General features: G+C 39.0%; 1 protein-coding gene across 1 annotated transcript in view; it reads right to left on the bottom strand.

Annotated features, from left to right (window-relative positions):
* The window catches only part of LOC126391996 (CUB and sushi domain-containing protein 3-like), a 259,847-nt gene that overhangs the window by 198,788 nt on the left and 36,030 nt on the right, over positions 1 to 25,029 (bottom strand). Inside the window, exons 3-4 of the mRNA XM_050047075.1 lie at positions 16,092 to 16,204; positions 3,410 to 3,604 (exon numbers count right to left, since the gene is read on the bottom strand). Coding sequence (XP_049903032.1) covers positions 3,410 to 3,604; positions 16,092 to 16,204 — 308 coding nt within the window. The remainder of the gene's footprint in view (positions 1 to 3,409; positions 3,605 to 16,091; positions 16,205 to 25,029) is intronic.

The raw sequence follows: 25,029 nt of genomic DNA, 5'->3' as shown, positions 1-25,029 counted from the left end.
TCAATCTGCTTGAATAAAGAGTCAGTTGAAAATACTAGGGATGCACCGATTGTGAAATTCTGGGCCAAGACCACTACCAGTGTTTAAAATAATTTGGCTCATAGCTGATAACAATGTTTATATATTGTTGTTTATTTTGTTTTTGTTGCTATTCACTCTCTCTTTTGTACTAGAGGAACAAAAAAATCTACACTATAAAAAAGCAACTGAACTGTTTTCAAGTCATTCAGTACTTCATTACCCTTATCTTTTGAAACAACCTTTAATATAACCTTCTTTCACATAAAAAACATCTTTTAAAAATTGCTTCAAAGGCTTTTTATTGTAAATGATAATATCATAATTCTCGTTCTCATATCTATTTTATATTGCTGTGAAAACATCAACAAATTTCTCCATCAAAAGCCTGCATATATTCAATTTTCTCTCTGAAAACTACATTTTACAAGATTACACTGAACACATTATGAAAACATTGTAATTTACCTTCTCCCACTGCTCACTTTTACTGAATAGAGCTTCAGTGGACCATAATGTAACTCAACCACCGCAACCTCCATGAGCTGTTATTTATGGCCTCTGGCTACTAACAGCTAATGTTAACTAGCTCTCCTTGTGCTGATTTAAACACAAATTAGTTGTTCACAGTGAATGTAGTATTACCAGGGAAACAACAGTGTGCGTCCTCTGACGTTTTGATAGTGAGTTAACTGTGTCTTTTCGTCCTAAAGACATCCTGGGAAAGATCTCTGTTGAGATCACAGAGTTCATTTGCCAAACAGTTATTATATTCTTCTTGTACCTGCTCATTAATTTAAGTCTGTGGCTGTTAGGCTCGAGCCCTGCTTTTTAGCGTGGTTAAAACTGATGTGATACAATATCTGCCAATACTGAGCTGATAAATCAGTGCATCCCTAGAAAATACACACTGGCCTACTCCAAAAATGTCCATGGTGCAAGACTTTTATTTTTGATGAGGTTAATTATTGTAAGCTCAGCTCTTTAAGTTGGATGAGGCTATTTTAGTATACTGCAATAAAAAACATAGGAGCTGACTATGGTGTTAGATTGGATGGAAATGATCAGTATATGAGAATGGTTTTCAATCCTTGAGAGCTTTTCCCCTAATGTTAGTTTATTTTTCTTTGTGGTATACAGTATGAAGAGGTGTCTGTCTAAAAAAAAAAATAACAAAAATAACTGTTAAGGTTTTCCCTGGCTAAAAATGAGACTACAGCAGAACTTCCTGGTGGTTTGGGGTAAAGGGAGGCTGACACAGCAAAAGCAAAAGCAAAAGAAAAGAAAAGAAAAGGTGTTGACTCCCTGGAATATGTGCATCACAGGTTTGAGGTTCACCCAGACTGCAATAAATGCCTCCATCTCTTCAGCTGAACAGTTCTCTTGTGTTATACAAGTGCAGCAAAAAATAATAAGTTGTTCAAATGTCCAAATGGAGTTTTAGATGAGCTTCTACAACACAACATTGATTAAACCTAACTCCCAGTGATTGCAGCTCAAAAACTTTCAGTCTACTGTACATCACAATAGCAACTGTTAGAGATAACTTGCAGTATAAAGACTGCCTTACCTCATTTTGAATCCATCATGCTAAACGATCACTCTCAGTCCTTTGTACAGACACTGTGCTGTAGCAATTCTGACAAATTACCGACCACAGTGACATTTCTTGAAGTCCCTTCCCACTGTGCGCACATCATTGCAAATTTCAAGAGGCTCTTATAAGCACAATGCCTTTCTACATATGTCATGGATTATTTGCGTCAGTGTGACGACAGGTCCCATCTAAGCACAGCAAGGGATAAACAGCATGAAGAGCACTAGTCAGTCATTCATCAACCAGCTGTCAGAAAGAAACCATCATTATGCTATAGCATCATTTTCACTCTCTCTGTTCCTGATGGTTGAGCAAAAGAGCTCGCTGAGACAAATCACCTATGCACAGCATCTTTAAGGGTTCAAATCCTGGGCAACACTGTATTTTTGAACACGCTAGGAAGTTTCTGAGCAAAAATTGAAGCAAAAACCATAATGAAACTCTTCCAAGTGTCAGAAGAGAAAATATATTACACCTCAAGCAATGCAACTTTTTGAAATATCTACCCCTGCTGTACGCTCATACTTATACCTACATGTTGTTTTTCATTTTGGTTCATTATTAGCTGAGATGCCAGATCTTCTAGAAATTTTTCACTAGTGGATACTTGTGATTTACATAATTTATTGATATAAATAATTTGCCTTCTACAATCACCTTTGCCAGGGTTAACAGTCAAAACAATAGATAATTTTGGGTCACTTGTCTTGAAGTAGACAGAAAACTTAGTGGTTTGAGAATTTCTGCCATACATACTATGAACGCTTTTTGCCATATTGGTGAATCAGCAGTCTCAGTATATTCCTCCTGCCAGGCAAGAGAAAAGGCACAGTAGATATTGAAGTTTCACAGGTTCCAGGTCTGACTGAATAATGTGGCATTTTCATTTCAAATCCCCCACATTGTGGCATAAGAACTGTCTTCTTACTGTCTTCTTTCTCTGCTGTACATTCTGTAGTAGTTCAAGTTGTTGCTGGTCCACCTCATGGGAAATGGCTCTGGAGTTGGTGGGTGACCACAGTGGACTACAATGGTTGCATTTATTTTTCACTGCCCAATAAAACAGACTTGGTGTGTCTTTAATTGCTTGCTTTGTAGCTCATGCAGCCTGGTTTTGTTACTTGTGCAGTTTGAATGGAGAGGTGAATAGTATCTAAGTAAAGCAGCAGGAGCAAACAGGTCACTGAATAAAAAACAAACAAAAAAACCCAAAACATCCCATCAGGAAAAAACTATGGCACATTCCAAAGACGTGCCCAAAACCCATGCTCCTCCAGTGTAAGCCATTAAAGTACAGCCCAAGTGGCGATGCAAAAACCTAGTAGATGTACCACTCCTGCCATCAGCATTAATGTATTTAAGCTACTTGCTCTACAGGAATAAATATTTAATTAACCTTTTGAGCCACAGAGGCTCTAATTAACTTCTTCAACATGATTTTAAAAAAAAAGTAATTCCATCCCATCAGATTGCAAATAAAATTACAGATCTAATGAAGACTTGTGCCAGACTTTACTACTCTGTGGCACACACCAGTCACCCAGTCACACCCCATCAAGCTCTCCATCATGTCAAAGGAATTACCTTTATGCAATTCATGGAAAATAAAAGAGAGGTCAAAACAAACCAATCACCGGCTTATTTTATATGTCTTTGGGGAACGCTAAAATGTGTAGATAACATAATGCATAACTACAGTCACATTGTACAGCTGGGAGAAATAGTTGGCAGCAGCAGGCATGACATGCAGTAAAAATGATTAGCAACTCATTTAGAGTAATAAAACATCCTCACCTCTGCAGATTGGCACAGGGAAGTCCCACACTGACACACTGGCTGTGTTGGTCACACAGGTGAGGAGTGAGTGTCCGTCCAGGACATAGCCGGTGACGCACCGGTAGCGGATCTTGTCACCTATGTTGAACTGAGTTCCATTCAGTATTCCTTTGGGTGGAACTCCTGGATTTCCACATGAGCTGCTTCTCAGCTCTGGAAAATAAAAAGACAGTATTGTTAAAAATAATAATGTGTTGATGTAAAAAAAAAAAAATCTGCACTAGTGTGTTTTATTTTCATAGCTATGGCTTCCTAAAAGATTTCAATATCATTTTTGACACTGTTAGTCATCTTGATTTAAGTGTTAAGAGTCTCACATACACTGTTAATAGCACATGTCAGCACAAGTCTGACATTTATGCCATTGCTACTCAGAAGCTTAGTTATGTCTGAAGATTTGAAATGATCTTGGCAAGATGTTAAAAATGCACTGTCCAGGGAGCGGTGAAGTACCACACTGGTGTCTTACCAATCTCTTTGCATTAATAGTTCACTAAATTACATCAGTGTATAGCTGGAAGCTGCAATGAGGGGCAGAGAAAAACAAGTACATGAGCACAGTGAAAGAGGAAAGAAAAGGAAAGGTAGTAAAAAGAAGAAGGAGGCACAGGGACATGAGAGAAGGAGCTACAGCTGCAGACCATTATCATTTTCCTGTATGCTGCTGAATCGCCGCATTGCCTAATAGTAGGAACTGAACTCAAATTATTTTCAGAAATCCAAGAGACTTGCGCACTGAATGTGTACCAGGCTTTTAACTTTTAAAGAGCACCTACTATCTGATACCCACTGCAGGGCCTAGGGAGAGGCTAACATATCATTTACAATGAATACAGGGTTTCTATAGGAAGGAATGTTCATCTAACCTATGGCAGATTTTACTATGTACAGATAACTGCCATGTCAAATGACTTTCTTTTTACCTTACTTATATTACTTACTGATTGTATTTCATTTGTTTAAATACTATTTTTGATTTAGGCAATTTCTTTAACTCCAGAAAATAGTAACAAGATGAAGAAATCTATAGTAGGCATGTACTTTCACAGAGTGACATTATTATATTTACAACTTAATATCCACTCCTTTATCATCTCTTAGCACCTTCTGCTCTCTACTTCCTTATTACTTTACCTGTTGTGTATCTGCTAATCATGGTACAAACATAGATATTAAATGTAAACGACTGCATGTGATAGAACAACCATAATAATTAAAAATAGCATTGCTTGTACAAAATTGCATTTACATCAAATTTAAATCCCTTGCTGGACACATTTTTGAAGATGGCATATCAGAGTTATACATCTTTCACAAGAAGGCAATTCCCCAGAAATTACTAGCAACATAATATTGTGCTCCTGTGCTGACAGAGCCAAAGTTCTTATGATCAATGTATTCCTTTGCAAACTACTGAAAGAGAATTCTGATAACAATCTACTTTAAGTTGTGATAAACAGGCCTGGAGGGCTCTCCCATCCTATATTCTTTTGGTTGAACACAATCTTCCAGTACATTTCTCTCCTCCATTAGACCACCATAACTCAATCTCTGTTTAAATTCCCCTGCACATGTTCAGACTGAACAAAATGTATCATGATTTTATTTCAAGCTGCAACACAGAACATAACACAGCGTTGGCTTCTTTTTGCCTCTGCAGTTAGATGTTTTGTTTTTTCTTGAGGGCAGGATTGGGTCTGACCTGAGTTCATGTTACTAAACTTTAAACACCTGTGTGAGTCAGACTGCAGACTAATGATCCAGGGTCCTTTTGGCTGTTGGAACCTGCGGTCGACTTGAACCAAGGTTTCGCCTGTAAAGCCAATTATTTTGCTGCAAATACATTCTTTCTAAAGATGTTACATTTGGTTTTAAATTTTTCTGTTTTTCCCTTGTATATTATTGTTTTCATGATGCTCTATGCTTGTGTGTCTTGATGAAATGACAAACAAATGTGTAAGTGTGTTTGCAAATGTTAAACAACTAGTATCACAACAGTGTCATCACCTTTTTTAAATTCCTTATGTATTGGTTAACAGCCATTCTCGGAACCCATCGGCTGTATTCGGCGTCTGACTTCCGGCAGACGGCGATACAGCCTCTGGGGGCAGACCCCCGATTTTTTGGCATTCCGGTTTGATTTGGGCGGAGGAGGCAAATTTCCGTTTCCAACTTCCGTTTATATATAGTAAGTAAATATGCTGAACCATTGCAATGGATTCAGAGTTTGCAGTGACGCCAATTATGTTCCGCCTCGTTAGTTCACCGCACGGAGCGTTTAACCTGGCAACAACTGCAGCCGGCTCAAACGTGATTGATCAATATCACGCGAACTACAAACAGCCTACAACCGGAAACCAGGGCTCTTCCGCTCTTTTTCCGGAGGCAAGATCTCCGGGGTTTGCCTACAGACTCTACATTCACTGAATGTAGAGTCTGTATATAGAGACTAGTTAACAGCTAACCCATTCAAAAAAGTTTGGACACCCCTTCATTAACTTGAACCAGTACCACACTTGTGACCAAAATCTAAAACAAAAAGTAACTAAGAAATATATTAATATGGCTTTTCAGTTGCTATTCTCTTAATATAGAGCACTTTAATGATCAGTGATTATCTATTTGAAGGTAAATATTTCACATGGGCTACATCTGTCATTTTAGATTAAAGAGCATCTCCGTAAAAGACAATGTATGTATAAAAAATATAAATCAGCCAAGGGCCAACCTCTGGGGCTGAAAAATGAAGCCAACAGAAAGCACCAAAAAACGCAATTCTTTGAATGGCCACTTAAGACTGGCTCCAGAAGCCAGTCAGTCCCCATGGACACCCATATTACAATGTCCAACTTAACAGCTGAAATATATGTCAGCAGCCTGATATAAAAAAGGTTTTGGTCTCTACAGCTAATTTCTCCCTTCATGACAACTGTATGGGGGTGAATTTTTATATAACTCACCCATTTACATTAAATTGAGGCTTAAAATTATGCATAATTAAGGGTAGGTCGCTTTGACTGACAGGTTGTCTGCTGATAGTGTCCTCGATTCTCAGTCAGATCCACCCTGCGCTCTTTCACAGCGCCATCCTCCATCCAAAAATGGTCACTTCTGGCTCAAAAAAAAAAAAAAAAAAAAAAAAGATAGCAACGGCCAAAATGCTGAGCTCGAGGCTTCATGAGAAGAGTTCACAAACCAGTAGATGATGTTACAGTAGGTGTGTCCATTATTTTCACAGTCTATGAAATGAGACACACTCTTAATTTTATTATTAAATATATTAAGTTCATCTTAAAAGACACAACTGACTTAGCTTTATGATAAGGAACACAACATAACTGAACTCGTGGCTATTGATCAATACAACACAATTATGTCTGATCACATCCAGACTTGTCTTGTTGATAGGAAAAGAACACTTCCTTCAGTCCTACAGCTTGTGACTGATCATGCAGTCAAGTTAAATTATTATTTCTGATATGTGCCATCTGTTTGTGGCTAATTATTCCAACTGGCAAGTCAGGGAACAGGAAGCCATTTTACACGTACATAAACTGTGTTAGATGGATCTATGGAAAGATAGACAGACAGAAGGAGGTAAGGAGAAGTATATCTAAGATCACAATTCTGAAGTTGATTTCACTGACAGACACATCTGTGAAGATGCACTTTCCAATGTTACTTTCTAGGAATCATTTTTGAAATCCAATTACTAATCCACTTTACACTGCAGATGCTCACATACACATCCCTCATACGTATGATCTCTAATGAATGCAATATAAATCCTTAGCATCAACTGCCGGCTGTTTATGTTTATGAGCAAAATTAAATACCAACAGACTGTGACGGGAATAAAGCAGGAGGAAAGGGGACCACAGAGCATGTGCAATTTATTTTTTAATCAAACACAGAAAGTGTAGACTAATAGGTAAAAAACATCCAAAACAGACCTGATACTCCAGTGACCATTAGCCTGACAATCCCAACCTTCACCAAGGGTACTGCATTTCTGAGCACAAAAACACTATTATGTAAAAATTAAACAGTAAACAGTATTTCCAAAAACCCTACAGGCACAGTAGTTTTCTGGGTTGATCAACTCTTCACTGACAGACCCAACTGAAACATTGGGAGCTGAGGCCCTCATTTGCGTTCTCACATTTTAATACCAGCTATTTTTAGACAAAAGCTCCTGCAAATTAATCTGTCTGAAGAAGAGTAAAATATGTATAATGGGTTTATTATCTATTTATGTATGATCCATGCAATTCTTTTATTTCAAGCTGCAACACCTCCTTCCACAAGTATCTCCAAAAGTTCAGTGAAAATACAGAAATGGAAATTTATGACCGACAGCCAATTTGAGGGATGTTTTTTTTCTCTCAGAGAGGTGCACACTGAAGGAAAATCGGACCACATATGCAGCACTAATGATGCCTGACCGATGTAGGGGTGAGAAGTGTGAAGCAGGGTTGAGATTCCTGGATTAACATCTGACCAGCACAGAGGTCAGGGGTGAGAAGGAGCAACCCACTCTCAAGAACAGCATTCGTAAGCAACTGTTTTGCATTTGCAAATATGTAAACTATTACTCACACAAAGTAATAAGAGTCCATGGTGCTGTGTTCAAATTATATGGGGCACAGTGTATTTGGTCACATTAATTTTTAAGGTTACAACAGATCTATAGTAAGAAGCATCCAAAAAAGAAAAAAAAAACTTGATTGAATGGGACCTTTATGCTAATTTTCAGGTTCATACTTGTATTTTGGGTTTCTACTAGAACATGTTTACATGTTTGATGTTCAAAAAAAGCTGTGCTGGAACACCAGTATTCACCCACTGTTTGAGGAGGCTCTGTTTTAGCGCCTGTCTCTTTAAGACCCTCCTCCCAAAAGAGCCCAATTTGCTCTGATTGGTCAAAGTTTCCAGGGCTTCAGTATCTGAGTGTCTCTACAGCGTCTTTGCAGCCAGGGGAATGACTGTGATGGAAAATAACGACACTTTTACTGTGAAAAATCACCAATAAAAGCTTTTAAACACAACCAGAATTTGAGAAATTTGGCATGTAGCTTCGTGTAGCGGAGTAGTACTGTAAAAACCTGCAATAGCGTGCCCCGAGCACATGACTTCATAAAGGAATCCAATATGATCTGACTTGTCTGACTTGACAGCTTGTCTTGAAAGAAGAAAAAAAAACATTGGAAACGAGGGTATTCGAAATGGTCTGACGCCTGAGGTTTTTGCTTGCAGGGATTACTTTTACACACGTTTACCACACTATTTAAACTTTGGCCATGTTTAATATGAACATCCAGCACTATAACATTAAACTTGTAATAAACAATAAGTTAAAGCATAATGGGTACTCTTTAATATGAACATTAATAACTGCAAGCTGCAAAGAATGTGTGCATCCCTACATTGCACATCATGGTCTTTGGCAACATACTGCAAACATAGTATGTCTACATGGGAGTTACGGAGAGCCTGTGATATTTAAATGTATTAAATTTTTTACATATCAAAATGTACGGAGTTCAACAAAGTGTGACTAAGCACATCAAAGAGAAGCTAAATATCTAAAAACTCACCACAACAGCCCTTTACAATTTACGCAGAGAACATCAGATTCAAATGCAGCACACTGCTGAGCTGAAAACATCTGAATAACAAAAAAAAACTAAACAAGAGAGAAAATCAACTGGTCAGGGGACTGGTGCTGTGTGCAACCATATGTTATTCAGAACTCCCCCTGACCGAAAAAAGCTGTTTCCCACAAAGCCTGCCTTTACAGCAATCACATTTAACTGGACATTTACCATTCATGGATGGTGATGATCACTGGAAAATACCAAAGGCACACTGTGCTTTAGCAATTCAATACTCATCAGCCAATTAAATTAAACGTTACCAGCAAAAGCCTGGCTGCTTTACCAGGCTGCAGAGCATTCTGTGGATGACTTGAGTGGTGAAATGTGCCAATCGTTTAAAAGTAAAATAAGGTAAGGTGCATGTGCATAGATCACAAAGAGTACTGAAGACTTCAGGTATTAGCTTGCCATGATACAATACAATATGTGGGTTGAATGTAGCTGATCTAAACTCTCCCTTTTGATGCACTTGGTGTACCCATACTTTTGGTTGGCAAAATAACCAGCGTCAGTGTTGAGTAATTCTAATGTTGTCCTATCTAAAGTGCAATCTGCACTCATACACTGTATTGTAAGGGGAAAAACTCATCCAGTACTCAATCTTGAATGTCTTGGCATGGGATTTGAGAAAATAAATTAAGACATCAAACTACAGAGATGCACATATCATATGATGAAACAGAATATTTTATCAATTTGGGTAAATCACTGGTTTTAAGTCTGCTATAACACACTGCACAAATATGGACTAGAAACGAATAGTGTTAGTACCTGCCATTGAAAGCTATGTAAATATTACAAATTGTACTATACGCCTGGCCAAAGAGGCTGAGCTAAATGCTATGCAGATGGGTAATGGATTAAATGAAATTCTAATATACTAATAAGGGATATTTGGTATTTTGATGGGATTCAGTGCTGTCTGATAAACTGTAACTATGGGCCGGGTTGTACTAGAAAAGAACCAGTTCAGACATCATGTTGTCTGACTACGTTAGAGGGCAAAAGTGTTAATAGCTGTTCGAAACCGCTACACTGAAAGGCAGGATGAAAAGCCAGCCATCATGGAGAGGAGAGGGGGGAGACTCGCACATTTTCAGACAGTCTCTCCTGGAAGGCATTCTCAGTGTCGGTTGTACACACAAACAGTGCTGGAAATAGATGTGTAAAGAATGAAAAAAAGATGACTCAAACCCTGGCTACTTTCCCACCTCAGCACACCTGGCCAATCACTGAGTGAAGTGGGTGTGAATGTCTGTTGTTGTTGTTTCAGAAAATCCAAGATATTGTCGAGTGCAGCCCTCCATATTATGGTGTTGTAAGGTGTGAGGAGAGGAGGTTCCTGAAGCTACTGAACCATCTAACAAGTACTTCTGATGACGTATACTAGTGCATTAACAGGTCAGTTGAGGTGAGATCGATTGACTGCAAAGGCCATGGCATATGATTTAAATCATTTTCATACTAAATCCATTCAGTGACCATGCATTCCCTGTACAGAAATATCTGCATTATACAACTGCATGTTTAAACCTTTGAAAAATTATGTGAATCCATATATTGCAAGCTTTCCTCTCTAGAGGTTAAAAATCCAAACTGCCAATATCATGTATAAAAAGAAGAGGCAAGCTTTGCAACGTGTGTGGGGGTGGTTAAGACCACAGCCATGTTTGCCACTGTTTAATATCATGGGAAATCACAGGGGGAAAAGACATATGTTAAATATGAGACCCTGCAATTGAAAACCCAGCAGTGCACAAAGTATACAAAAGCCTATTTACACAGATTACTGCCTTCTTACTGCACTGACTCAGCAAAAAAGTAACATTGACGTCTAGCAAGACACTTCAGTGTGAAATAGTTAAATATACAAAGTCTGCAGAGGGGAAAGTGACACCGTGTGTAGCTATTAGGTGGCTTTGATGCAAACTATTGGTACCATCTCTTCATCTGTGAATATTTGCAACAATATGTCAGCATACATTCTTTGAATTGTCTCTCCATACTTCATTCCCAATTTATTCTTTGCATGCAACATGCCTCTGCTCACAAGTGCCTCGACTATCCTGCTGTGACTTGGATGTGACTATGAGTGAAATCAAAAACTCAGAAGTTTGTGAGCTGTTGAGTGTTACAAATCATACTATGTGTACCCATGTGAACCCCAAACAGAGTTCTAATTTCAGCTGCCAGATGTTGCTGGGACCTCGGACAGATTGCACTCAGCCAAATAAAAATGTGATGACATATAAATTATTTTACAGGATGACACCACATTTTTCAAGAGCGTAGTAACCTTCTTTAATAATTTCCCACAGATTTTCTATGCAAGGGTATGATGCATTTACGGCTCATGCTTAAAAACAAAAACATCCTGCTGTTTCGGGTAAAGGCAGAATGCACATTTCCTGTTTTCTTTCCCTTGGGTGTTTCTGTCTTTTCCCTCAGGTTCCGTGTTTTCCCCCTTTACGCTGATCAGAGAGTGGTTCAGCACACCAGTTTTTTCATGGGCTAGTGAAAAGGACTGGAGAAAAGAGGAGACGGTGCCACTGGGCCAGTTTGGCACCCACAGTGGTGTGTGTTGGTTGACCTAGTCGATAGTTATAGTCAACAGTTTTTACTTCCTTCCAGGGGGAGTATGTGTTATTAGTCATTGTAATTCCTTCATTTGATTTAGTTAATTGCTGTTGTTCTAACAGCCCTTTCTGTTTAGGAAAGTAATTTTTTTGTTGTTTCTGGTTAAAACTTTTCTTTACAACTTTATTTTTGTAAATTAAATGCAACTTTTGTTTCTCCACATATTTCTGGGTGTTTTAATTCTTTTTCCCCAATTTCATTTTATGACACCCGCCTTATTCCCTAAGCATAATCAGTGAACATAACACCTACCCACTACAATACTAACTGTGCAGCAGGCTGTACGGATATATGGTGGATGCTCATGTGCATGGTGTAGGATATCTGATTAATTGACTGGTAACATTATATTCAAACTGTCTTACAGTATGGTAACTATAAGACATGCATTGCTACAATTATTACTTTCCGGCAGCTGATTTTTGAGAGAACTACATAGAGAAACAAAAGTGCAAGCACAAGTAAATGTTTGGAGAAACTCACCCCAGGTCACTAATTAAAAAGTAATAGACGCATCCCAGCTGTAATTATACCAGCACTGACTCACTGGCCTTTGGTGTATGGAAAGTCATAACTAATGTGTCAGACAGACATGGCTCTTGAATTAATTTAAATGATGTGTTGCAGACGTTTGAAGCAGTTGGTTTGGATAAGGCCTCTTACTGTAGGCAAAACAGGACTCTGAGCCTCAGCTGCAGCTACAGTAGCTGAAGGTGAAGCTAAGAAAAAGGAAGTACTCTGAATAATAGCCTGCACTTAACATTGAATCAGGATTTCTACTTTTACGAGGGTTTGAAGAGCCCCCTAAAGAAATCAAGTGTTTTAGATACAATGTTAGCCCTGAGCTAACAAAGTGTTGCTGTCTGGAGGACCCTAAATAAATTGTTGATATAACGGAACCTTGGGAAAACAGCTGCTCTTAAACACCAGGGGCTGATGCTGGAGAAAAGCCTCATGAAAACCTGTACTTCAAAACACTTCACAAGGAGAAAAAATGAATGCAAAAAATCTTAATGCCAGTGGAGTGCTTTAAACCTCATAAGGCACCACCCAATCTGCAAAATAAAGCCTGGTTGAAAACTATATATATATATATATATATATATATATATATATATATATATATATATATATATATATATATATATATATATATATATATATGATGCTTAACATCATAATACACAGTAAATATCATTTGTGATGCCAGAGAAAAACAAATACAAACAACATTAATGTGATGCTGCAGAGTGCTTTTAAATCTCTCTGGCCCATCTGTAAACTAATGTGATGAAAAAACTGCCCTGTGTTTTACGTCTTCACCAAAATATGTTAATAGGACAGGGAGCGACAATATATAAAATATAACCTCAGACCTGGTAAACCAACAGTGCACAATTAAAGCAAAAAGACCACAGTAATGGGATTTTGTCATTATAACAAAAACTCCTCTACAATTTTACCTACAGCTGCGTTCACAAACAGTGGGAGTGAGAGTGGCTTGCATTATGCCTCATCACAGTGGTAACGAGTGAGTTATGTGAACTAGTAAATGAGGTAGTTGGGTGTGAGGTTTCTCTGGGGCTGAGCTATTTATTTCGCCTGTATATCTAATGACTCTGTAGCCCTTTGAAGAAGATGGAAGTTTGACGGAGTGGCAGTGTTTGTGAGCACACAAGCAGCACACTTTCCCCTCAGGAGGTGCCTGCAGACTGCCTGTCTGGCTTCCTAGCTGGCTGCTTCACTGGCTGCTGAGCTGGATTTTCACGCAGGCAGAGAAAAGAGTATTGACTGAACTCATGTTGGATCACAGGGCAAAGCAGCTGGTAAACAACACATCCTCATACATGCATGCACACCCACACACATACACACGGACTTTTCCAACTCAGTGGACAATCTGCATGGCCACAGAGGGACAAATGAAATGATTTGGGGATAAAAGATGAAAATATGTTTTATGGGTCAGCTGTCTTTCAAAGACTTTTCCAAATAAAGGGCAGGTTGAAATGGCATCGAGGCAGGTTTTAGATAGGCACGACAATGTTTTCACTGCAAACACACAACCTTCAATAAAGGGCAAGCAGATAGCATTACTCCCAGCTCAGGATGTGTACGCTGAACGACTGCAGCCGCTCTCTATCCCTGTGAAAGCCACAAGCACCGGTGGCCATTGTTTGGCTGTGTTGTAGAAAAGCACCCATATCTCTATTCCTTAATAAATGTGGCTTGACCCTTCAGGCCATGCCTGAGTATTAAGGCTGCGGAATCACATTGACAGTGTGGTGACTGTATAGGAAAGCAGGCACTAATCAGTAATAAAATTCACAGAAATTTGAAGGTGGTTTGCATTCCAATATACTTGACAAAAGATTGACAGGCCGTTGAGGAATTAGATTCCATCTGGCTGTGTCCTTCACTGTGTCCTTTGTAAGCAAGCAGATTCAAACTCACTTAATTGCAGCCATGATTCAATCATATCTGAGAGTCTACAAGCATCACACACTTTCAGTCATAAGAATGAGAAACACATACATATTCATGTGTAAGATGAACCTAGCCATATCAGCATAACAAGGAAAAAGGTATACAGCAGTGACAGTAAATGCAAATGAATACATTATGGATGAGCACATTGAATTTTTGTATTTTGTGTGTCAGTCATAGGGGTCTCTGACTGAAAATAATGAAAATTTATGATGGTAGTCAAGCCATTGGGCTTTCCATTCAGATGGTGATGATGGTGACAATGATAAAAAGTAACTTTCTCATTTAAATTCCTTAGTGAATTGCACCACTGTAATCTACTGTAGCACCATTATTTCACGCACAAAATAGCGCATTACATTCATATTTTATGCTATTATTGCATACAATGTAAAATATGTTGGAAATACACTGTTTTAATATTGATAGCACCATCGTACCAAGGATTTCTAGGGAGACCCCTGTAGAGGCTTGAGTAAGTAATACCATACTACTCAGATTGTTGTTTAAATATTTATGCGTGTGCTGTGTACGCTCTTGTAACACTGGGGTATTAAAGAATGAATGATAGTCATAAGAAACTGAGCTGAACATGTTATAGTCCAAGTACTGCCACACCACAGCTTTGGCTACACTCCCTAGTCCGTACGTTTTTGACACATCTAGCCATGAAATAAACTGTGCTGATGATATAACATCCCCTATCGTCCTTATTGGAAAATATCCTCCACTGTCCTTATTACTCTTCAGTATTATGTAATGGGAAATAGCTTTGCCTCATGTGTAACAAAATGTGATTAACATCCAAATCAGCATGAAATTCTGTTGAAGATTACAAAGGCAAAAGGTGGAGGCAGAAGAACGAGATCTAATTCAACCAAGCCACTCACTGGAGACAGAAAGAGAGATAGAAGGAGACAGGCAGGGGAGAAAAACAGAGCAGGAGACGGAGAGCACAAATGGGCAGATGGAGAGGGGAGAGGTCCTGGACTGGCCAGGTCTGGGGCAGGTGGGGAGATGAGGAGGGGGTAAAGGGGGATGGAAAAGGACATCATGAAAGAGAGGGGGATTGAGGCTATCGGATGGGGTCAGCCTGTTTGTGGGGGAGAAGGTAAGAGAATAAGACAGAAAGTAAAGACACAGCCGAAGGATATTGGGAATAGAGGGAAGAGAGGAGCAGAAAAGCCAAAGGAGCACATAAAAGGAAAGGGAGAAGAAAGGAAAGGTAGGAAAGTAGGTGAGATGATGAAACGAAGAGGAAGAGAAAAGACTGCTTAAGAAAAACAATAAGATGTGATGAAGGTTACAGAGAGAGAAAGAACTAGAGATAGATGAACAATGGAGTTCACATGAAAGAGCAGAGGGGGAAAAAAAAAGTAGAGGTGAGCGAGATGGTCACAGAAGGATAGTTCATATTTAGACAGCTCCCCGCTGCACTCAGCTCTGCTACAACACAGATAACTCGGCACATCCATTAGTTCAACTAATTCCCATCGCCATCTGCCATGCAATTTCAGATGCACCTCTGGAGTTGCAGAAAAGGTTCAGGACTTTGGGGGGAGGGATGTTGATTTGGAAAATATGACATTAATTTGCTTAATTGAGGTACCTAATGTTTTCATAACTCAAAAGTGGAAGTCCTACAGGAAATCAGATGAGGTAAGCTAAGTATGATCATCCGTCCCTCTCTTAAGAATAAATTGTGTCTTCTTCTCCTGGCTGATGGATTTTTCTTCCAAATGAGGACCCAGTTTATGAAGAGCTGCCCTAATCGTAGTCACCACTTTAAATTTTACATTTCTGTCACTTTTCTATTCAAACAGTCAAAGACAAAGAGCAGAAAACGATGCTTTTCTTACCTTCATAAGCTACCTTAAATCCATGAGCGCTTACTGCAAAGTCACTGGTAAGCCTCAGTGAAAAAATGGAGCCAGTACTGGTAACAGGCGGAGGGATGGTAAATCCTGTTAACCTGCAGGTAAGAGAAAGACACATCAGTGCTGAACTTAAGATTTATGTCATATCAATCACATTTATATGCTAATAACACTAAAATTACCATGTGCAGTTGTAGTTTGAGCTAAATTAAATGCAAGACAAATGTTTTAATAAAATCTAAGATGGCAGTCCAACAAAACCTGTCGGAAATTAAAAGAAGTATTACGGTGGTAAATCATTTGCATTTTACAGCTTTCACATGCTAAAACCACGAGTTCAAGAATGATCAACCTGAGTGACATCTACAAATATTAAGGCTTTTCCCCCAACTTGTAATGATTCCAAACAGGCAACACTATTAAAAAGTTGTGAAGCAGAAACCAAAACACTACCTGGGTTTGTTAACCTCTGTCATTTTTCTATTTAAATTAGATAGGCCGCCAGGTGAAGTGGCTGACCGTAAATTTATAAATTCCTGTTGAGAGATGTAGCCACTAAAATGCAATGATCCACAAAAACTGCACACCAAAGTAACTATCACTAAAAATAATGACTGTAGAAAGACCTCACACCACTGGTGAGTTTGTGTGCTGTTGCATTCTGAGTCTAATAAAACAGAACTGCTCTGAGAATTGTGATGCAATTTGTCTACCAATAATATACTGGGTACTATACAATCAAAACCCAAGCGAGAACCTTCCCCATTGTTGGATGGTGTTTGAGGGCTGGCAGCTGCATTGTAACAGACTGTTTCATTACTGCATTTCAAATTAGGTGCAGATCCAAACAAATCCATTTACTTTCACGACGTCGTAAACAAGATGTGTTGCTGACCATTCCTCAGCGGTGGTTGCTGATGTTCTATCGACCTTCCACTGCTGTAAGGCAGACTTTGTAGCATGGACGGAACTTGTGCATGAAACAAAATGTCTCCTCTATTGCCATCCCGTTTTCTTTTGTTATTTTCCATTGCTAGTTTTGGGGCTGTTTGTGTGACTGAACCTCGACTTGACAATAAGCCAGGTGAATAATGTCTGTAGTGGGCCAAGTGTGGAAAAACTGAACTCCCTCCTGTGACAGCAAAGAAGAGGGTGCTGTATTTACAGCTTCAATAGAGTTTCCAATTACAGCACTGTGAACTGTGCTGGTCCTTGCAGTAAATAATTACCCTTTGTCGCAGGTACTGCACAGCATGCCAAGATATTGCTAAAAGTCAATTGCCACATGATGCAATTTTGAATACATTTATGGAGGAAACAGAACTGAAAATGTGACCTTGTTAGAAGCTTAATCACTCACAGGAGGACTGCACTGAATATGCATGCTATCATGGTTAAATTAAAAGTGGAGGCAAGGCTGTGCATTGCAAGAAAAGTCTGCTGAAATGCTACAGCAAGCACAGGACAAAAAAAGTAGCACATTAAAACTATTTTTGTCACATTTTATGGTTTTACTAATAAAGTTTCAATGACATCTGGTTAGGCAACATTCAAAGTGGCCACAATCTAAATATCAAAGGCAATGTTATTCATTTAGCAGGCCCCAAACAAGGGTTGGGTCATTTCTAGAGCAGCAAAGATTAACTGATCAATCAATTAGTTGTCAACTATTAATGGCCAACTGATTTGATAATCTAAATATAAATTTGAGTATTTTTTTAAGGCAAAAAACTCTATATTCTCTGATTCCAGCTTCTTAAATGTGATTTTTCTCTGGTTTCTTTACTCCTCTATGGCAATAAACTAAATATCTCTGGTTTCTGGACAAAACGAGACATCTGAGGGCGTCATCTTGGGCTTTGGGAAACACTGATCGACATTTTTCAATATTTTATAGACCAAACAACTAGCAATTAATTGAGAAAATAACTGACTGATTAATCAACAATGAAAATTAGTTGTAGCCCTAGCGATATGACAGGAACTGTATCCTACGCAACAGTCGAAATGTGTCCATCAGTAGAGATTTGGCAATACCGTTTCAACTGCACATGATGTCGCTATTATTGATGTACCGACACCACTTTTTCCTTCCCGATACCAATTCCGATCCCTCAACCTTAGGTATCTGCCGATACCGAGTACCGATCCGATACCAGCGTGTAAAATAAAAATGGATGGGATATGAATTGTTGTATGTCTCAACTCCTAAAACTCACCGTAAAATATTAAGAAATAAATACATAATAGTAGAATGAATGCCATAAAACCTTTTTTTATTATTATTATCCAGTGCTGACACAGATCAAGACACAGGTTAAAGTGCAGCCACATAATTTGGTAAAAAAATACATTTTAAAGGCTACAGTAGAATGCTTTTTAAACTCCGCTCCGTTTCCGTTTCGTTTGCCTGTAGCGTGCGTATGCGTAATGACGTGAGGCATTGCGTGGTATCAGACTGGTCATAGGCTGTACTCGCCAATATCCGATACCGCATTTTAGGCAGTATCGGAGGCATTTCCGATACTGGTATCGGTACAACTCTAACTATTGTGCAAATACAGCTGCCTCACAAGGTAACGGGATGCTGGCAGATATGAAAGAGGACAGTGAAGTTGTAAATACAGAAACCTGTAATGTTTGAAATCAATGTTGTCAGGACCTAAAAGCTTCCATTTGAAATTTAGTTTTACTGTTTTGAGTCTTTTGTTTTTAACTCGTGTTTTCTCATGTGAGGCAGTTGTTTTGTTTGTATGGTAGTTCACCATATCTAAGAAAATAATTAAATGTGATGTAATTAAGGTAATTTAATTTAATTTAATTTAGTTATTTAATTTACGGAACAATCACTGTATCATGATACATATATATCATTACAGTGATATAAAATTACATGTAACTTAATAGAAGAATTTGTCAAACCCTGTTAAGTGTACACATAGTGCAAAGTGCAAAAACAGAGGAAACCCTATCTCCTTTCCATTTCTGCCCCCCTTGTTCTTCCTCAAACTCAGCCTTCATTTTGATCCTACAAATATTTAATGTTTCGTGACTGAATTTTGCAAAGTTGTGACGACATTGCATTGACAAATTTGTCCACAGACAGACATATAAACAATTGCCAAAATATTGAAAACTGCTTCTGTGGTACTTCCCGGTAGAAGACGTGTCTTCAGGACTACATTTTGCCATCATCACAGACACACACAAACTCAAAGTGAAAACAATACCAGCTGTCACAACCTTGTCACGGCTGCTAAGAAAGGCACTGCCAAAACTGTTGTTTCTAAAATGTGATTGGGAACAAATATCTAAAGATATGAACAATGAAAATATTGAGGAATTCTCTCTCACTCTGTGCCTTTTATATCTCTTCATTGTTAGAAATGTGTTCTGGAAACACAGCTCCAGTCGGAGATCACATGAAAATGTCACACACGGACACATGAGTTTGATGTGACTTTGCTTCTGTTTACAAAAGACCCCTTGAAAAGACAAGCATGTAACCCTGGCTTGTATCTCTGTTCCCAATGGGAACGTAACTAACAAGCCTTCAATCTTCCTCTCTCTCAGCGCCATTCCAACAGGAGTGCAGGGGTCGGAGGGGTCTGCAGTGCCATTTCCATGTGGGAGTTATATATTTTCAATGAAACACAGTTTGATGTCAAGCTGGGTAGTCTTTAAAATCAGCCCTCCTTACCTCCGAGTTTTGGAGGGGGATCCATGGGGGAACTAATTATTGGCTGAGCAGAACAGAAAACCACAGAGCAATCAGTGGCTCCAGAGTGCAAAGTGTTTGCACAAAGGTCGATGCCACCCAGCAATACGAGTGCAATGCCGTTACACAATGACACTAAAAGCCTTGACCTGCAAAGGTTGCAAAAGACGTGGAACAAATAAACACTGAATTGGTTGAGCCAAATCTTTACTCTGTGTTGCAGCACTGACTTTGAAGACAGACTACACAAAAGATGAGAAAAAGATGTGCTGCAACATGTGATAGAGAGACAAAAGGGCGAGAAACAAATGCAGTGTTAAGGCAGCATATACAGGGTAATGTGAAGAATTAGTCCTGATGAGCTAAAGCCTAGGTATTTTCTTTAGTCCCCTACAACCACCAGGATATCTGAAATAAAGACATTTTCTCATGACCACAAGCAAAGTGGATAAAATGCCTTAGAAAAAGCTTAGGCATGCCAAACTGAACCTCAGACCCACGTTCCAAGTCTCAACAGGCTAAATCCTTTCTTAGATTGCTCTGTTGTCATCATGGCACAAAATAGCAGGGGAATGAGGATGTCATGGAGTGAGTGTACATGAGGGGAAGACATCTTTTCTAAGGCTGTCAGTGAGACGGATTAGGAGGTGACAGTCTAGGCAGAGTTGGTAAAAATTCTGCACTCCTAGACTCATCTCTGATTCAGACAGGCCAATTCGTATATGTTACGATAATGCAGGAATAATTTAAACCTGAAAAGAAAATCTATACAAGTATCACTTAAAAACCACTGACATGAAAACCTGCAACTGCCTACAAAACAATCATTCTGAATTAATCTAAAAAGAGTACTTACATTTTGACAGCATATTCTCAAGAGGTCTTCAGAATATCTTATGTGTTTTGTGTTTAAAGCCAAAGAAGCACAGAAGACAAAGAGATCTCCATCATCTGGCATTCAGTACCACCTGTTGCTTTGGCAACGGAAGCATCAGGTGAATGGTTGGAAAATGTCATTAACAAATAAACACCACGGGGCTTGCTGTCTCCTCAGACACAAGGAGCTTATGAGTCAGATAGCAGACACAAGTCTGCAACTAAATCACACTTCCATTTGAAATTCTACAAAGGCGACATCCTAAATACCGGATTATGCCCTAATCTGACTTTGGGAGGTAGGCCAGACTCACTAGGGAACTTTCATTTTCATTTTCATTTGAGAGAGTAAAAGTACAACAGTTTAAGGCATTATAGTCAAGATGAACGCGCAACCAGAAGAAAGGTTAATACAAGGATAGACATTAATGTTTGACATAAATGTATTAAATTTGTCCTAGCAACTATGTACTTTGCTTTTAAAACATCAGACAAACACTTGGCTTTAACCTACAGTTATTCAAGCTCACTGCAGAAGCCCTTGCTGGCTCACTGGAAAATTGTGTCAATTGACAAGAAACGATATTTTTATCCACACCATTCATAGACCTGCTATACACAACTTTTTTTCAAAAAAGATGGTAAAGAATTTGCACATAAGAAAAAGAGGGTTAAAAGGACTCCTATTTTAAATCCCATGAAGTTACATGAGAGCAAAATAGGGTCACAAACAAATATTATCTGCATATTTTACTATATGTTACATCTACTGTATGTTAGGGTGAAAAGGAGAGTACAGAGTGTTTGGATTAAAATACACAATATATTTTGTGACAAAGAAATTCCAACTGCAGCGAAAACAAGGTCATCCACTTTACAGTAGATAATGCAGTCCCATTCATAGCCAATCAGCAACATTATTGCTTTTGGCCTGCGATGGTGACGGATGATGGAACATTAGAGGTCATACAAAGTCAGGACCAAATTATTTGCATGAAATTGTTTGATGAATTTGATCAAAGTCTGTTCAAAAACAAAAACAACATTTGTGAAGTCCTCACAATGGCATAGCAAACAGTAATTATGACTTCCTTCAGGCAAGGGTGAGATGGGAACATTTCTGAGATGATGGGAGGGTTGAGGGAAAAAAACTGTTTTACTTGAGTATGGCAATTTTTTTTAAACTGAATTTTTTAAACAGATTTCTGATGACTATATTAATTTTAGTCTATGTCTAGGTGCAAAGAAGTTACTCATTATTATTGTAACCTATGAGCAAGGTGAAGTCAAACCCTTTAAAACAAAGCCAAAGTAAAAATAGCAGAGAAAAACCAACAGCCCTAGGACATGGACCATCAGTTACCGACTGTAGCAACTGGAATCCAGTGAGCGCAAACCCAAGCATCAGGGATCTGATCCCCAACTGCCCTGACTCGACCAGTTGTGACCAATAGTACTGGGGTTGGGCTGGCAAAATTCAAGTTGCGACAGCTGCTGAAGCTCCACAGCTAGCTAGCTATTTCTTGTTTTATTTGTGGTTTGATAAACAGGGGCACTGGAAGGTTGAGCAAATCAATGCCCTGCGCGCAGCTCCTCATTAAAGTAACCCATTTTAATTAGTTAAAAAAAAAAAAAAAAAATCAATATGTGGCAGTTAATGTTCATATTGTGGCAGCTGACTAATAAATCAATTTATGAGAAACACTGCACGTACTTGATAAGCAGGAACATCAAAATTTAGCACTTTAAGATTTCATCAAAATGTTGGCTATATATATTTTTATTCACTCTACTGTACATGTACATTTTATTTGCAACTTTTCTATGCAGTATATGATGCTGCTGAAAGGAAAGACTGACTGACGTGATGTGCACTGGTTTTGGAAATATGCCTCAGTCTAGTGTTAAGAAATAAACTAAAATCTCATTAAATCCCAATACTTGTAGAATTGCAATACTTGAACACTGCAATACATAAACAATTCGTCACCCAAGTACCATAATAGTATCAAATCGGGAGATAAGCATATCATCCCAGCCCTACGGGAAAGCTCATTTATGAAATAGAATAAAATAAACAAAAAAAACCCCACTAAATTAAATGCCGTGTAGCTGTATGAAAAGACATTGCATAGTGCTACAAAAGTGAGTCAGATACAAACCGGTTTTGCTGCATCTGTATTGACTCTGAACAGCTATAATGGTGCCCCCCTGTTGATGGATCAAAGCAACACCAGTAGCAGCAGAATGACTATGTGTGCCTGGAAACAGTGTGCCAATGATTGCCTGGACAGATGCAGCCTTTCCTTCCACCTGAACGCACTACATCAGCCCTGAAGGTAGCTGTCAGACATTCCCGCCATCTGATTAGTGTGTCACGGTACTGGCGTGCCATATAGACAGAGAGGAGAGAGAGACGAGAATGATGTACCTCTATTTGTCTGACTCACTGTCTCTCTACCTCCATCTGTCTTTCCCTCTGCATTGCACTAGGTCTTTCTGTCACCCTAGCTCTCTTTCTCGCTTTCTCTGTTTGTGGTTGCGAGAGGTTGCTCATATTCACCGTTACTTTTGCTTTTCCTGACTTGCTGTTTCACCATTTCTGTCGCCTTGCCTCTTTGTATCTCTTTGTTTCCCTCTGCTCACCTTTCCTTGTTGCAACACTGCTCTTAACCTCTTTGTCTCCTGGGATAGAAGAAGAGAGAACAAAAACAGACAGAGGCGAGAGAGCCCTTAAGTGTTGTGACTGATCTTACCTAGTAAGCAACAATTAAAGTGAACCACTTGCCTTTAGTTTATTGTTAGAAACAGAGCAAAATAAGGCATGTTACTAAGGTGAATAATGGCCTTTCTGCTAGCCGTCACAAAAACAGCAGGGAATGATTAATAGACTTATTTTGCACTGACATGTCCTAACTCATTACAGCAGCCTCAGACACTGACATTTCGTTTTAATAACTGCTGTAATAAAGGTCAAATCATCCTATCAATTAATTCATCCTTGGCTCTTCTCTGTCTAATAGGAGTGAAGAATAAAAAAAAAGGCTACTTATTGAATTGCAATGGGAAATCTAATATTGTAAATGCCTGGTGAATGGTCAGAAAGTTAATATCACTCTCTCTGCGTGTCTACTGTGCCCGCTCAACTTCTGTTTTGCGCAGAATCACACTGACATTTTCCACGGTATCATGCATCTGCAAGTGATGCTCCTGATTTGAATAGGCAAGGTGTCAAATGCAAAAACAAAACTGGATAAATACGAGCTATCATTTCAACTAACAATACTGTAATTAGGCTAGTTCACAGGTGTACAGACAAAAGGGTAATTAATCCTCTTCTTCCAAGTGTATGCCATCTGTATTGTCGTTCTGGTAAATCAATGTGGAGAAGAGAAGACAGACTAACCACAGACCTGATTTAAGTTATCCAGGCTGAAGGTGACAGAGCAGGAGCAGATAAATAAAGCACTGCCAAGCCATTATTTGTGCTCTTACTCCATGAAAACTTCAAGTTACTTTCACTTATTTGAAGAAAAAAAAAAAAGAAAAGAAAGCTCTAGAGTCATAATGAGTCACAATTTAGTTTCTTCATACATCACGACTGTTGATTTGCTTGTGACTGAAGATTAGGGGTGTGACGGAATGTGTAAAGGTCAAAAACAATTCGGTATGCAACATCCAAAGTTTGATACACCCTAGTCTGAGTGGGTGGAAGTTTGCTGCATAGATCGGCCTCTCATTGGGTGGAACGAGCCACCCGCTGAAGTCCCGCCCTACCACCTCAGGTTGCAGTTTTCAACACGTCCTTTACTAACTTCTGTGGTGTTTGATCTTGCGGGGATGTAGCCATTTTTCTGCCATGGTTCGCATCCTGTAGGCGATATTTTTGTGGGCGTGTTACACCAAAACCTGTTTCCCCCCGGCAATATTTTTGCAACCGCACCGTTGCTGTGGCACCACCCAGAACGATTGTGATTGGTTGAAAGAAATACAAGCAGCCGGGCCGTTTTTTTCTCCAATCTTAAAGTGAGAGTCGGCCCAGCCAGACCTTTCTTTTCTTGAGAAAGGTCTGGCGAGCGAGACTAGATACACCCTATGACCAACACATGGACCAGAATTTTTGGAGTTTAACCCGAAAAGTTTTGGCAGTGCACTAGTTGTTATCAATCAGCTGCAGCATGCTAATCAGCTCAAGTTAGCCCAGTTAGCCAGGTTAGTTGAGCTCAATGAACAACGATTTGTGTCAGACTGTGTGCCAACATTGTTAGCTGAAGTTGGGTATATTTGTGGATACACTAACATTTCATTTACGACGGCATCAGCCAA

The sequence above is a fragment of the Epinephelus moara genome, chromosome 6 (assembly GCF_006386435.1).
Source record: "Epinephelus moara isolate mb chromosome 6, YSFRI_EMoa_1.0, whole genome shotgun sequence".
Taxonomy (NCBI): Eukaryota; Metazoa; Chordata; class Actinopteri; order Perciformes; family Serranidae; genus Epinephelus; species Epinephelus moara.
Note: the sequence above shows the minus strand (reverse complement) of the source record. Positions and strands in the feature narration are given on the sequence as shown.